Source organism: Orbicella franksi, chromosome 13, assembly GCF_964199315.1.
Source record: "Orbicella franksi chromosome 13, jaOrbFran1.1, whole genome shotgun sequence".
NCBI classification, from domain to species: domain Eukaryota; kingdom Metazoa; phylum Cnidaria; class Anthozoa; order Scleractinia; family Merulinidae; genus Orbicella; species Orbicella franksi.
Window position 1 is genome coordinate 16,205,838 of NC_138157.1, and position 16,163 is coordinate 16,222,000.

The 16,163-nt window shown below is 35.8% G+C and overlaps 3 protein-coding genes across 3 annotated transcripts in view; 2 read left to right on the forward strand and 1 right to left on the reverse strand.

Moving 5' to 3' along the window:
- The first annotated feature begins 27 nt into the window (after window positions 1-27).
- On the forward strand, window positions 28-4,598 carry LOC145465783 (programmed cell death protein 6-like). Its single transcript, XM_081449540.1, has 7 exons — window positions 28-108; window positions 487-548; window positions 1,066-1,110; window positions 1,392-1,535; window positions 2,141-2,155; window positions 2,576-2,685; window positions 3,343-4,598. Exons 1-7 carry the CDS (start codon window positions 56-58, stop codon window positions 3,448-3,450), a joined length of 537 nt encoding a protein of 178 aa, XP_081305666.1. The 5' UTR covers window positions 28-55; the 3' UTR covers window positions 3,451-4,598.
- A 1,702-nt stretch (window positions 4,599-6,300) lies between these two features.
- LOC145465784 (programmed cell death protein 6-like) lies at window positions 6,301-10,838 on the forward strand. Its single transcript, XM_081449541.1, has 7 exons — window positions 6,301-6,947; window positions 8,674-8,735; window positions 9,194-9,238; window positions 9,346-9,489; window positions 9,665-9,679; window positions 9,783-9,892; window positions 10,678-10,838. Exons 1-7 carry the CDS (start codon window positions 6,895-6,897, stop codon window positions 10,783-10,785), a joined length of 537 nt encoding a protein of 178 aa, XP_081305667.1. The 5' UTR covers window positions 6,301-6,894; the 3' UTR covers window positions 10,786-10,838.
- A 415-nt stretch (window positions 10,839-11,253) lies between these two features.
- Window positions 11,254-16,163, reverse strand: part of LOC145465779 (ankyrin repeat and SAM domain-containing protein 6-like) — a 30,121-nt gene continuing 25,211 nt past the window's right edge. The window contains exon 17 of the mRNA XM_081449535.1: window positions 11,254-15,577. Coding sequence (XP_081305661.1) covers window positions 15,510-15,577 — 68 coding nt within the window. The 3' untranslated portion in view covers window positions 11,254-15,509. The remainder of the gene's footprint in view (window positions 15,578-16,163) is intronic.

Consider the following 16,163-nt stretch of genomic DNA (forward strand, 5'->3'; position numbering starts at 1 on the left):
CACGCTCTCCCCTCACCGCATCGCTTCAATCAACAGAGTAGATGTGCATTTCGTCATGGCTGCAAGAGTGCCAGTAGACAGAAATTTTCTCTGGAGTATCTTCGCCAAGTAAGTAGTAGTAAATGGATCGTCTTTATTTAACGGGCTCATACTCAGTGACTTATAATATACGCAGATTAAGAAAATATGGGCTTTCTTTACTACACACTTCAGCTTAACAACCGATCGAAACAGACTGTCTTTGGAAGAAGCTGTATTCATAGTATTCTATAGCTTCGCTTTCAGAAATAGAGCACATTTTGCCTGTAGATGCTTTTAACAGCAGTATTCCACATAGTGTACTTATAATCTGTAAGCTACTGTGTGGATATGAAAAATTAATTTGATTTCTTATGAAAATGCCACTTTTAAGCTTAAGCTTATCTCAAGGAAAATTCCTTTACAAATTAAACTAACAACTTCTGCAATCGATTCATTGTTTTGTAGAATAGATAAAGACAGAAATGGATCCATATCAGCTGATGAACTTCAACAAGCGTTATCAAATGGTAATCAGAAGCACTGCACAATATTTAAGCCAGTGACACATGAGGCAATTTTTTGCAGGCATGTCTGCTCCTGCTATGTCAGCAATTTTCTCCAGTGATTCTGAACATTTCCAGCAAATCAACAAAATTGATCTGGTACTATAGATATGGTGTCTCAGAATAAATTGTCCAGCATTTCTGCGGCAATCACCTTGGTGTGCCCACATGGACAATTGAAACTGAGAGTTACCAACTTATTCAATTAATTATATACTATGATTTTGCCACAATGAATTTTAAAATGGTGTTTGCAGAGTACAAATTGCCAGGAAAACCAGCAAATGTGTCGAAAGCAGGATATAAGCAGCCTGTCAGCCAAATAGTAAATGATAAAATACACTAGCCTGACTGCAAAATGAGATAGCTATACAAAATCTTTGGAAGTTAGGTTTCGTGTGTTGAATATTCCAAATAAATTTAAATTATGTTTCTATTTACATAATAAATGTTTGACTATGTTTTGTTTTCTTTTTTTCAGGAACATGGACACCGTTTAATCCTGAGACAGTACGGCTCATGATCGGTATTTCTACTGATTTTTAAAATTGCAGAGTTTATTATGATCCAAATTACAATGTGTAGTTCCAGAAAATATCTGTACCGACCCCCCAGAGAGGAGAAACTTTCTAAGACCCCTCCACCCTCTGGAAATTCCAATTAAGCTTCATACATTTCTATACTTTTTTTGGTCTTAAAGAGCCCCCCATCCCCCAAGAAATTCCATTCCCTTCTGTGGGGGGAGTATGGATCTTTTCCTGGAACTGCACAATGTGAGAGTTTCTAATGTGGTTTTGTTTTCTTTAGGTATGTTTGATCATGATAACTCAGGTGCAATTGAGTTCAATGAGTTCTATGCATTGTGGCAGTATGTAACTGACTGGCAAAGAACATTTAGAAGCTATGATCAGGACAATTCTGGAACCATTGATAGACAAGAATTAAAAACAGGTATATTTTCATTGAATGATATTAAAGAATGATATTGTAATATTATTATTCATATGATCATGATGATGTGCGTGACAGTAACAGTACTAGTGACAGGTGATGGAAGGTAAATGACTTCCTTTAGACAGCAAGACTGCCAATCATTTATGTTTGTAAAACTCATTTTTTTTCCCTTGTCAGATTTCATGCATTTCAACACTTCACAGCTATTCTTTTGATAAACAACAATTGATTTTGTAACAAAAGAATTAAGATATGATTATAGTTAGGACACTTGAACTCATGAATACCCCTAAGTGTTTGTTGTTGTTATTGTTTTTGTGTGTGTGTGTGTGTGTGTGTGTGTGTGTGTGTGTGTGTGTGTATTTTTTGATGATAATCCATTGAAGGCTTTTCGTGTTTAAACAAACAGGTTAAATATTTGCACTCTGTTTAGAACGCCAATTCTTTTTCATACATTGAGAGCCCTGATTGCATAGTTATCAAAAAGCTGTCATGTGCTCACAGTGGAGGGTCCCCACTGTAATTAAATTTCAATACTTCTCTGTTTACTTAATAGATGGTTTATTGTTGATATTAATTTCTCCTTGTTTTTTTGTTCACAGCTCTTACAAACTTTGGTAAGTAAATGCTCTGTTTTACTATCAATGGTTTTTATCCATGGCCTACCCATTCGTAAGATATTCGCTTTATTTACCAAGGCTGGTGATTTTTTATATGCATATGCAAATTGATGTATACGAAAATACTCTAAATAAATATTTAATATACAGTAGAGTACTAAATAAATCTGCAAATTTTGTCATACATGTAGCTTCTCAACTCCCCTAACTAGATCAACAACCTAGTGGTTTCTGTGCTAATCTTATTTTTTATTAAAACTCCATATTGGATTTTTTTTTACATACTAAATTTTGATAATTTCCATCATCTCTTATAAACTGGGGAAAAAAAACTGTGAGTGGACTCAATAGCACTAATGGAACTGACTCTGATTGTTTTGAGAAATTTGCAATTCATTGTTCAACTTTTGCCTGCAGGTTACAGGCTGTCAGAAAATATGTACACCATTCTCATGACAAAGTTTGATCGCAGTGGCCAGGGCTCCATTAACTTTGATGACTTCATTCAGTGTTGCATCATATTACAGGTATGAGAGGGAGTAATGATTACTCAGGGATGGAGAGGAGAGAAAAAAAGCTTCTCTTGATCTCATTTCATCCCCTTTTGCATCATTTTTCCCTTCCTCCCTCCTGTAGGTGCAGGCTATTGGCTCTGTGGGTTTTATTTTATTTGCTACCAACACCCTCATAGAAAATTACCTCCCTGACCCATGTTAATAGCTCCCTGTAGAATTCCCCATAAATACCTCTGTTAGTCCCCTATAGATCACACTTACTATTTTATAATCTTTCCTTATAGGTTCTCTAAAGATAAACCCCTTGTGGATCACAAAGTACCTCCTATAGATTGCACCCTTCTACTGTCAGCTCCCTGTTAACATCTCTTCTATAAATTGTCCTCCTGTTATAAAGCCCCTAATCCTGTGGGTATTATTGACTGCTAGCTGCTTGTTTTTCTCTCCCAAGCTCAATAAACAGTTAATACAGAGCATCTACAGAGCTTTTTACAAGAAGGGGAAAAAGATGTTTCTCACCTATCCCATCCCCTCTTGTTTACACCACACCATTCTTTGCAACTAGTGTAAGGACAAAGCAGTTAAGACTAAAACTCATAGAATTCATAATGTACATGCTAGTTTCAACTAGTAATTTTTGGCGTGAATCTTCAAATTGTTTTCTTTCAGATGTTGACGAATTCCTTCAGATCCCGTGATTATAATCAGAATGGCTGGATAACAATAGCTTATGAAGATTTCTTATCAATGGCATTTAGCCTAAAAATGTCAAAATAAACTGGGTTTTTCTGCTAAATTTGTAACATTTTGACAGAATTTCTTTCTATAATCTCAGTTCTCAGCAGGAACAACCACAGCAGTTTTTAAAACTTGTCATTGAATATTTAGATAGTGTTACACAGGCAAGATGGGGTAAATAGTACTTAAAGTACTTTTTGTTGAGAATGCTACTTAAAATATTATTCAGCTTAGCCAACAAAGCGCAAATGCCTAAGACTGCGTAAGGAACTTTTAAAAGAGAAAAATAATCTTTAAACTTGTCAACAAGCAGGATGAATGGAAATTTAATACTTTAATTTCTTTATGAATAGCACCTAATATCTGACAGATTACAGTTGCTGATGAATGGTGAAGAAATGCATTATTAGGGAAAATATATTATTAAATAAATTAAACTATTACTAACATTATAATATGCTAGTGGCAGGGCATCTTCGATCTCTGCACTTTAGCACTTGTAATAATAACAATAACACCCATAAGTTTGTATGACAAACAAATGGAACTTTTATCTTAATATATTTTTTATCTTGAGTTCTTCAGAAGCAAGTTATGGGAAAATAATATTATTTAGAGTTAGGAGCCTTCACTAGCATAGTGTAGCACACAAGAGGTAGGGTCGTAGCCAGTAACATGCACACCGAGGTACTTGCCTCAGTCATTTTTTTTTCCGTTTTTTTGTCGTTTACAGTCGTCAAAAACGCCCTAAATACCTAGGAAGAGAATTTAAAAATGGGCATTGCCTCAGTCATAATTTTTCGCATATTTTTTTTTTCTGGCTACGGCCCTGAGAGGTGAAGCAGATCTGGCAAGAATGTCATTTAAACTAACATAAAAATGCGTGGAATGATAAATGTTATGTATAGAATACGCACCCTGGGTCCAAAAGGGTTTTTTTAATTAGCGGTGAGGCCGCGATCATGGTAACACGTAACACGCTTAACCGGGTACGCCGTTCCTCGCGAGAAAGACAGATAAAACCTATGGCAGCCAGGGAACAGAACACGCAACAAGAATAGCAATTCACTGTACAGCTCAGAGGCTTTTTATGAATAACGCTGCTGTTGAAACTATTGGGTGACTAAATGGCAAATTTTTACATCAAATTGTATGAATATATGTACAAGGAATAAAGATTTCGAAGTGAAGCTTATCTCGCACCGTGTTGTTTTTCAGTCTATGTATTGTAGCTTTTGTAATTCCTGGGGGTAACTTGTTGAAAAATATTCAAACTTTGCACGTTGCATTATCGAACCCTCGCAGTTAAGTGAGCCTGAAGGAGGAAGAGACGTTTGATTTCATTTGAGAGGCAATAAACGTAATGTAATATAAAGGAGAGGTTATTAATAGTGTAAAGTAGAGGCCAATAATATGAAATGTGGTGAAGGTAAAGTTAAAATGATTTTAAATAACGTACAGCGGAATAAATAACGTAAAGTAACGTAAAAAAGGTAAGTGACGTAATGTTCCTTAAAGTAAATGACGTAATGAAGTAACGCATAGAAAGTAAAGTAAATGTAATGTAGCTTATGGTAAAGTGGAGTAAATGATATAGTGAGGTAATGCATACAAAGTAAAGTAAATGAGGTAACGTAACTTTTGGTAAAGTGGAGTAAATGACGTAATGTACCTGATAGTAAGGTGAAGTAAATGGCGTAATGTAACTTATGGTGAAGTAGAGCAGATGATGTAATGTAACTTATAGTAAGGTGAAGTAAATGACGTAATGTAACTTATGGTGAAGTAGAGCAAATGATGTAATGTAACTTATAGTAAGGTGAAGTAAATGACGTAATGTAACTTATGGTGAAGTAGAGCAAATGATGTAATGTAACTTATAGTAAGGTGAAGTAAATGACGTAATGTAACTTATGGTGAAGTAGAGCAAATGATGTAATGTAACTTATAGTAAGGTGAAGTAAATGACGTAATGTAACTTATGGTGAAGTAGAGCAAATGATGTAATGTAACTTATAGTAAGGTGAAGTAAATGACGTAATGTAACTTATGGCGAAGTAGAGCAAATAATGTAATGTAACTTATAGTAAGGTGAAGTAAATGGCGTAATATAACTTATAGTAAGGTAAAGTAATTGACGTAATGTAACTTACACTAAGGTAAAGTAAATGACGTAATGTAACTTATAGTAAGGTAAAGTAATTGACGTAATGTAACTTATAGTAAGGTAAAGTAAATGACGTAATGTAACTTATAGTAAGGTAAAGTAAATGACGTAATGTAACTTATAGTAAGGTGAAGTAAATGACGTAATATAACTTATAGTAAGGTAAAGTAATTCACGTAATGTAACTTACAGTAAGGTAAAGTAAATGACCTAATGTAACTTATAGTAAGGTAAAGTAAATGACGTAATGTAACTTATAGTAAGGTAAAGTAAATGACGTAATGTAACTTATAGTAAGGTAAAGTAAATGACGCAATGTAACTTATAGTAAGGTAAAGTAAATGACGTAATGTAACTTATAGTAAGGTAAAGTAAATGATGTAATGTAACTTATAGTAAGCTAAAGTAAATGACGTAATGTAACTTATAGTAAGGTAAAGTAAATGACGTAATGTAACTTATAGTAAGGTAAAGTAAATGACGTAATGTAACTTATAGTAAGGTAAAGTAAATGATGTAATGTAACTTATAGTAAGGAAAGTATATGACGTAATGTAACTTATAGTAAGGTAAAGTAAATGATGTAGTGTAACTTATAGTAAGGTAAAGTAAATGATGTAATGTAACTTATAGTAAGGTAAAGTAAATGACGTAATGTAACTTATAGTAAGGTAAAGTAAATGATGTAATGTAACTTATAGTAAGGTAAAGTAAAGGACGTAATGTAAGTTATAGTAAGGTAAAGTAAATGACGTAATGTAACTTATAGTAAGGTAAAGTAAATGACGTAATGTAACTTATAGTAAGGTAAAGTAAATGACGTAATGTAACTTATAATAAGGTAAAGTAGACGGAGTAAATGACGTAATGTAACTTACAGTAAGGTAAAGCAAATGATGTAGCGTAACTTATAGTAAGGTAAAGTAAAGTACGTTTTCACTTGTTGCAGTGCAAACACAAGCATAAGCGCGAGCACAAGAAAAAGGAAAAATTTTGATCCTTGTGCTTGTGCTTATGTCTTCGTCAAGGACGTTTTCACGGTAAAATAAGAATTATTGTGTTTGCGCTTGTGCTCGCGTTTGTACTTACGTCGCTAGTGAAAACCACGCTTAACTAATTCTTCGGTCAAAATGACTGGACTGGCTGAAATTTCTTTGCGTTAATAAAGGCTTCGACTTCGTCTCGGTCGACAAACACGCAAAAAAGGGTTTGGGCAATATTTATATCCTGACCTCACGCTAGTGAGGTCAACAACCCACATTTATTAAAGACTTGTGTTGGAATCAATTTCAACTTATGTTTATGTGATTTTCGTCATGGCCTCTAGGCTACCAGTGGACAGAAATTACCTCTGGGATATCTTCTCTAAGTAGGTGCTTTTAAATAGAATCTGTAGTAGGGTTGTTGTATTGAGCTTCGGAGCATTACTTAAAGCTGTTCAGCTTCCAAATCGCGAACCATATCATTGTCTCCGTTGCAAGCATTGCGTCGCCAGGGTGTTTACTTCGTAGTTTCTCAGTTCGCGCGAACAAACCAAGTTTTGCGGACATTGCTCGATTTCTGTTTTAGAAATAGAACTTATTTTAATCAGTACAGCGTGATGATGACAGCCTAGAAGTCGAGCAACTTTCCTCTAGATGTCTTAATTACTTCTCAACATGCTTAATTACTTAAGCAACGCTGAACAGATTTGAATGGAAGAGTATGCTTCACTGTGCAAAAAGGCGCACGTCAGCGTGTACGGAAGTATTTAATTTTGAGGCATTCAAAATAAAAACGCTGACTCGAAATACACAAGGAATATCTCACTGTTAGAATCCGGCCTGTTTTTCCGATTTCGACTTGTACTTCAGGTTTCCATCACGCATGGCTTCCGCCTTGAATACTTAAGCATTCTCTTGGATCACGACAGGATATTCGAGGCTAGAAGACCCTAGAATAGGGTACTCTATTTGCTTTGGCCCTGTGTTTGCAGTTAAAAACCACACAGTTGAGGGTATCCTCCAATCCACGACTTGATATGTAGTTAGTATAGGTCATTGCATGAATGCGAATGTAATTAAGGATTTACACTACGAGTGATATTTGAAAATTCACTCAAAATTACACGAGCCTTTAAGGTCCGGTAATACGGGCAACATTTTTCTTCAACTTGTCTCGCAACATTGTTGCATTGCAAGTTGAAACACATTGTTGTGCGTATTACCACGTTTGTGACCAACTTGTCTCGCAGCAAAATACCGTGTTGCAAGTCTACAGAATTATACAGGTATAATTGCTTAATCGTGTGTAAGGCAAGTGCAATCTGAAAGAATTACTGTTCGGGAATATCTCCCGGCGCTGGTTCACAATCAAAGGACTGTATCTTTTGATAGATGCGTTTATTTCTCTTCCAATCTCTTGTACAATGTTACACTCTCAATGTCTATTCCGTTCTGGCTTAAAGCTCTTACATCAGTGGCTTATACACTCCATGGAATTTAATTACAACAATACTGCGCTTATATTCTTGAATTGAGTCGCTAAACTCTATTGTATTTCATAGCCCTAAAATAGAATTAGCTTATAATTATCCTCTGTTACCCTTAAATCAGTACAGTGTTACAGTAAAAATCCACTTGTAAGAACCTAATGGTTTAATAACCTGCTGGCAGAAATGTGCAATCAGTTTTAAAAGCCAAAAATATAAGAATCATTTTAGCCAAGCAAGATCAAGCAGGTTCTTATATGTGGGTTACAGTTAAATTATGAAGTCTTGTTATAGGGACACTACATAACAAATGGCATCCTGTAATCAGTTGTGTTAGACTTATCATAATACAATTGTGAATAAACACTGTATAGTTAACAACCAAAGCTAAGTTTATTTATTTCTCTGGTAATCAACAACTATATCTAATTCGTGGAAATTAAAAACCTAGTGAGAACCTGCTTAGCCTAAATTGCCAATATCTACTCCAAAATACAAGAACCTATTTTGCTAGACTTGGTAATATAGATTAAGTATAGTTTTAGAACGCCCGAAGTTGTTCTGAAAGTATTTTAGTTAATTTATTGGAATTTTGTTAGGTTCATTTAAGATTATTGTTTTGCAGAATTGATAAAGATGGGAATGGATCCATATCAGCGGATGAACTTCAACAAGCATTGTCAAATGGTGAGATACTGATTTTGCAGATTTTATAGTAGCCATACTAAGTACGCCTGTCACTCTCTCCTCCACAGGACCTCCTCAGACCATCCACAGGGGTTCGAAACATTCGTTATAGAAAGTTGCTGTGCGAGGTGAATGCAGACGCAAAGTTGAATGGATCGGTCGGGCGCTGCCTTTCCTTCCGTCGTTGCCCGTCATGTAATTCTGCGCCTGCACTCATGTCGCTCAGTGGATTCTCTCCATCCGAAAAACCTCTTTGAGTCTCTGGGTAGGAGAGAGCGCCTCCCAATTCTCAGTTGCAATCATTTTTGTCCGGTGAGATTCTGGCGTCATATGGTAAAACAAACAAAAGCTAACAAGACTCTACCACAGCCTTTTCCGAACAGGAATTTTCTAGCTTGGCAATTAAATCTACAATGGAAAATGGAAAACAACTTGACTGTGGTTACTTTCTTTTTCAGGAGCCTGGACCCCGTTCAATCCTGAGACAGTACGACTCATGATTGGTAGATATAATTATTTCAGTAATTTTCCACTTTAGCTAGTAATTAAGTTTCCTCAAAGAAAGGGAATTTGAATGTTTTCTTGGTTATTATTATTTTTTTTTCTTTAGGTATGTTTGATCAGGATAATTCAGGCGCAATCGAGTTCAATGAGTTCTTTGCCTTGTGGCAGTATGTCACTGACTGGCAAAGAACATTTAGAAGCTATGATCAGGACAACTCTGGAACCATTGATAGACAAGAATTAAAAACAGGTAATGCAAAATTTGTCCTCGCACAGTATTCCTCACCTAAACTGTTGCGTTGAAATCAAATTGAGTAAATTGTTACGGTAATTAAATTGATTTTCCCTAACCAATTAAGCTTGTTAATTAATTGTTTCTCAGTGTCATTGTTTCATTAACCTTTCTTATCTCTTTCTGTTCACAGCCCTTACAAACTTTGGTAAGTAATCGGTTTCAAATGCAAGATTTTTGACCAACTTGGGCTTCTAAAGCTTTATTTTTATGACTAGCAATTTTTGTCATGATGTAATTCTTCCTGACAGGTTACAGGTTGTCGGAGAGAATGTACACCATTCTCATCACAAAATTTGATCGCAGTGGCCAGGGCTCCATCAACTTTGATGACTTTATCCAGTGTTGCATCATACTACAGGTAAGGGACACAACTTTCATGAATCATTTGCCTTATCTACAGGTGGTAAAATAACAACAGTACTAAATGCCAAATAAACTGTTTGCAGCCTGTTTGTCTCTCTAAAATCAGGAAATGAGACGGGGCGAGAGTTTTTAAGTCGAGAAGACTCAGTTGGGACGAGAAAAGGGTGTGGCACGTACGTGAATGTCTCGTCCCGACCCCTTCTCCTCCGCACCGATATTTTTTGCGTCCTCTTTCGCGCCGCGAGGATGAACAATCGTCGGACTCGACCTAAGAGGAATTAAAGTACCGGCTTCATGTAATCTAAGTTCCAAAAGAATGTTCAAAACGGCTTTAAATAACTTACACATGTCCAAAGCAAATTACGGACCAACTCGAAATCGCTTCCAAGATCGATTTCATTCATAAGTCGTATCAATCTTATGAAAACGAAATGTTTTACAAGTTCTATTGCTTTGAAAAGTATACGTTAAATTAAAGACATCTTGGCGACAAAAACAGCTTCAGATTCTACCAGGCCATATGGTGGAGTACAGCCCGCTAAATTGACCAGTCACATCGAGGGCAAGAATGGAGATAAAGTCATTTGCTCTGTGAGAACAGGAAGGTGAGCGTTTTAAGCGAGAAGGAAGTACGACTTAGCACCGCACCCTCCTGCAATATGTGTGCAAACAAAATATTTAAGGTGGCTCCCTAAAGTCTTACGATTGCACGCGCGCATAAGTGTACATACTAGTTTGATATTTTTGTAGTATTAAATTTTTCAAATAATTTCTTCTCAGATTCTGACGAATTCCTTCAGATTCCGTGATTACACCAAGAGTGGTTGGATAACAATAGGATATGAAGATTTTCTTTCCATGGTGTTTAGCTTAAACATGTCGAAATAGTGATTTTTGTCCCTCGCTTGAAACATTTCAAACAACGTTGCGTGGGAACCTTACTTCTGTCTTGAGACAAAAGTGTTACAAAAAATAAGAGACTGTAGAAAGTTACTCCGTTGTTCAAGAATCTTCATTGGCTTCCGGTAGAACAAAGAATCATCTTCAAAATTGCACTCATCACCTTCAAGGCTCTTCGTGGTGACGGTCCCCAGTATATCGTAGATATTCTCAATCCCTACAACCCAGCTAGAACACTTAGATCGTCCACTCAGAATCTCCTTTACAAGCCTAGTTTCATTTCAAAAGGCTACGGTGACCGTTCATTTACGGTGTCGGCTCCAACAGTGTGAAACGTACTTCCAAACGATATCAGACTCTTCTTGCACGAACATTTTTAAAAGTAAACTGAAAACGTGGCTTTTTAAACAAGCATTTTTAAGTTGAAGTTTTTAATTATATATCTTTTTAAATGTTTATATGTTTTTGACATTTTCTTAATTTTTTATAACAGGTAATTTGTTTTTATATATTTAATTTCTTTTGAAGCGCCATTGAACCATTGGGAAATGGCGCTCTGTACATTTTAATATTATTATCATTATTCTCGGCCATTATCATTACGCTATGCTTTCTGCTGTGCTATTTACAGCTCACCAGGAAGGCGACTTAAAAGAGTATAAAACGAGAATGTCCCAAAATGTTAGACCCCACGTTCTTCAGGTGCACGTTATTGTAAAAATAGCATTTAGAAACTTGTAAAGCAGTATCTTGTTTCATGTGGTCAGGGGCACCCAACGACCGTTTTCTCTCGAATACTTTTAAAAGCTGTTTTAGGCTATGTGGAGTACTTTTAAAGCTCTGTAGGTTAATTTTAGGTTGCGCTAAAAAAAATTTATCTGTTCGGTTATTCTAGGGGAACTTGAGTATTCTCGAATTTATTAGGGCTTTTTTGTCCATTTCCCGAAAACCTTAGGTCTTATCGCCTTTCCGAAAATGATAGCTGACCTTTTTTCGGTACCCAAAACGACATTTTTTACAATTCGAAAACAACAGACATTAAATTTCTCATATCACGAAAGTTCGAGGTGACAATTCTCTAAAGAAAATCAGGGGGGATTAAAGGTCTTCCGAACAGATAATTTACCGAAACGATCCGTTGGGTGCCCCTGTGTGGTAACAAGAGCTTGCTGTAGGTGGCGCTCCAGTATCATGATGAGTGCTAGTTCCAGTTAAGGGGTATAACATAATGTAACGCTCATTTAACTGTGGAAGTAGAGTGAAATTGTGTGTATTTTCAAGACCTAAGAGGCGAATAAAAACATGCCACAAAGAACTTTGCCAAGCTTTATAACCATTCCCCTTTATTAACTATTCCGACATTAACAGTTTTTATGTCGGTCAACCCAGGGCATTAGACTATAAGAATTTTTTGTATTTAAGGGGGCATTGCAGATACTGGACATGGAATGCCACTGACCCAAACATGTTCCTCGCTGAACACAAAATTATACCTCTTTTAGGGAGTATTTACAGAAAGAAGCAATCCAACCGTATTAAACTAGCTAGTACACAATTAACACACCACCATCAATTCCTTGACCTTTCGTTGTGAAGGCCAACATTTATTTCAGCTGCCTTGCATTGCTTTCATCAAAATGATACTTTTCTTACCAATAAATAATTGAATCTGAAGATTGTTTAAACGGTATTTCAGCTCGGACCAGATTTAAAAATTCGATCGATTGACCTTGATGTGTTCATCAGGGGCCATCCGCAATAGGCGAATTCTTGTTTATTATGCAAAAGCACAGAAATTCCATTTGACAAGTGCAGACGGTGATTCAAAGTGCTACCAAATTCAGTCAATTCAATCAAACTTCAAAGGCTTGGCCGTCCTGCCTCCGAGCAGAACAAATTTGTGTGAAGTTTCAAAATTGACAGATCTGTCAATTACTTTTAAAGAAACATCAATCACGTTGTTTGGACGCGAAGACGTGCTCGAGTACTTTTTTTGCGATTGACAAAGAATGTTGTGAAATTTAAATGTGGACACCCATTTACCGAAATGAAAATTTGGTAGAGACGACATTTTTTAAAGAGCCGAACAAACCTATTTCAGCCTAGTACGGATGGGCCCTAGTTTAATAATAGCAGAAACGGTATTTTGTAAAAAAATGCCATTGATAGTTTTTGTGCTGTGTGGATTAAAAAAGTGTGGTACCATACCTGGTACATAAAATATGTTCTTGATGAAGTACAAAAAGGGAATAATTAGCTTTAACTTACAGTTGTGAGTTTTCATTAACTTAATTTATAATAATTAAACCAGCCTATATATACACAGCATAAGTTACACTGCTTAGGATGAAAGAAGCGATTTTAACAGCAACTGAAACAAATTTTGTAGGACATATATTTTTGCTATTATTTGATAATTTCTTTTCAAATTGAGCACATGAAACTTTGGTAAAATTTCAATCTTTACCAGATTGGGTTTAGCCTGAATTCCTCTACAATCGGGAAATCAATACTTAAAGTAAAAGCCACAAATTTAAAAAAAAAAGAAAAAAGAAAAAACAGATTCGATTTGTTGAGATCCTCAAGGGGCACTGTCTCCTGGTATTTTCTTTACACTGATTGTGAAAATGATGTTTCTCTTTTGATGACAACTAACAAAGTGTTAAAAGCAATAAATTTCCAACAGTTAAGCATGCCCTATTTCCACAATATGCTCAATCAATTCTTTTTGACAGGTTTCCGTTACCTTTTGGACAACATTTTGATGGCTTCAATTTATACTGACCACTCAAAACCAGTCAAAATCAAGACTAAGTTTTAAAGTGGCAATGTGCCAAAGCCCTCAGATTCTAATTGGTCAAATAACACATGAAAACTGTGAACACTCCACCTCCCCCTAAAAAGATGTCAAATGTGTGGTGAGTGGAATCGACATAGTGCCCATCATTGTAAGTGATACTTTGCAACACGATTTTGCTGTTTTCATAGGAGTCAGCACCAAATGTTAGTATACCTCTCACTTCACAGTGTAAAGGTTCCACAAAATATCAATAGTCACTCCATGGAAAGTCATTAGAATTACAAAGGGAAAAGGGGCTCTCAAAATCCCAAATGTTTAAAGGAGAGTACGAGGGTAAACTGGAATTTCCTGAAGGGCTGGGGTTTGTGTGGGGCAGGAGCTCAAATAAAAAAAACCTTCCAGGGAGATGGTATGGATCTTTTCTGGAACAACACAATGGGTTCTACTGATTATTGTTGCACATTGTTAGGCTTCTTATGATCTAGCTATATTTCAGAACTTTTTGAAATCATGCTAAAAATCACAGACAGTGCCCCTTTAAAGAATTGTTTTGGCTACAAAAATACTTTAGGGGAGTTTGACCTCGTATAGCATCCAGCAAAAATACATGAACATAATTTAATTCGTACACCATGCATGCAACAACATCGTGATTGTGAATTTAACCATTTTCTTAAAGGAAAAAAAAATACAACTCAGGTTACAAATTAAATATAATATGATGGAAGTGAAACTTGTAGAGTGTTAGACAAAAAATAAATTAATATAAATTTCTGCCACATGTATGCGACATCTTGATACGTGCAATGAACCACAGAAATCATCATACATGTAACTCTCATTATAACTCTCAAATGTCTTGCATTCATTTTCTCTGTATCACTTCTGGAAATCTTACATATAAATCATAACCATTTTGCCTGAGATAATCAAGTCTTTCATTCATTAGAACAAACAGGAAGTGAGAAGTTAACAAGTACACTAGTGTTAAAAACACTCTCCTTCACAAGATTACAGACAGTAGGGAAAAACTGCCATTTGGGAAAACAGTATAGTTTTCATTTTACGATAACTGCAGAAATTCTTGCACGCTCATTGGCTAATTTTCATCGTCAGAAAGTGAACAGACACATGAATTTATAATTTATGCCATGTGTCAACAAGCGAGAGTGGACAATTTGACTATTTGTTATTGTAAAAAACAACTTGACATCACTTTTTCATGCGTCTGGCCTGACAATGAATTTCGTCATAACATTATCAAAGTAGTTTGCTGATCCACAGCTACTTTGACAATGTTATGTGAAAATTCAAGATCAATAACAGGACAGATGCATGAAAACTGATGTCAATTTGTTAAAATAGACCATATTAATTTTGTATTCTTGGGATTGGACTGGAACTAGCTTGTAATGGAGGCACATGCGAGTGAATATCATTAAAAAGAGATAAATGCTTTGCATTTGAAAAGACTCCCTGCATCAGCCTCAGTTGCAAGCTAGCTTCAGTCCAATAACAAGAATACAAATATGGTCTATTATTACTGTCCAATTGCTTCATGTGCAATGATCACGCTCCTCAGGTTTCAAGACTGAACTCGGTCCAAGCCAAGCATTTTGTTCCCTGACTGAACAATGTTTGTAATTAATTTTAACATGACATTAATTTAATTTATCTTCAATAATACTTAACTACCAATAAATATACTTCAGCCATTTAAAAAGGTTTGAGACCTCTTCTCTGTAATAATATAATAATTAATACCTTTATCATTAGTGTTAATTAAAACTTTTGCCTGCAAATAAAGCCTGATGCTGGAGGGCACAGCCCTTTAAAGCATTACAGTAACTATAAAATATCATTTTTTGGTTAATACTTAATATACAAATAAAAAAATTATCCCTGTCCATGACTAAGGTGGCTGTTTTAAGGGCCAGTGAGAAAGATTTCCACTTGCTGAAGGGGAAACAGAACTATAACCTGGAAAATAAAAATAAAAACAAGGGATGGAGAAGTTAGGACAAACCAGCACTCATCAAAGTAGCTTGTGAAAGCCTCCCAGAAGCTTACATGATTGGGAATAAACCAGGTGTTACTGATATCATTGCCACTCTGTATCATTTTAACCAGAAGTGTAGCAGCTATCGTAAGCTTGTAATTGTCTTTGTCATCATGGTGTAGCAACTGTTTTCGTTTTAGGGCTAGGGGCGATTTTTCTGTTGTCTGTTCAATTTTTCTCTCAAAGGGTATCAAACCATTCATGTGAGACTTCATGTTTCTCATGATTCGAACTGAACTAAGCGACAAAGAAACCAAAATGAAATTCTACACTGTTCAAGATTATTCAGATTCTGTAAATACATGAGCATAGTGCCAAATGGTTGAGCTGTTTCACAGCCATATTTGATATCCTGGGGCCTGTTTCTTGAAAGTCCCAGAAACTTTTTGGGCCCACAAAGCCATTTTTAGTTAATCGGCATTTAAAGACAGAGAGGTGTATACGTCTGAAACTTCTTGTATGTAGAGAACCTCTGTTTATATTAAGAACATGTGCATAGAACAGCTC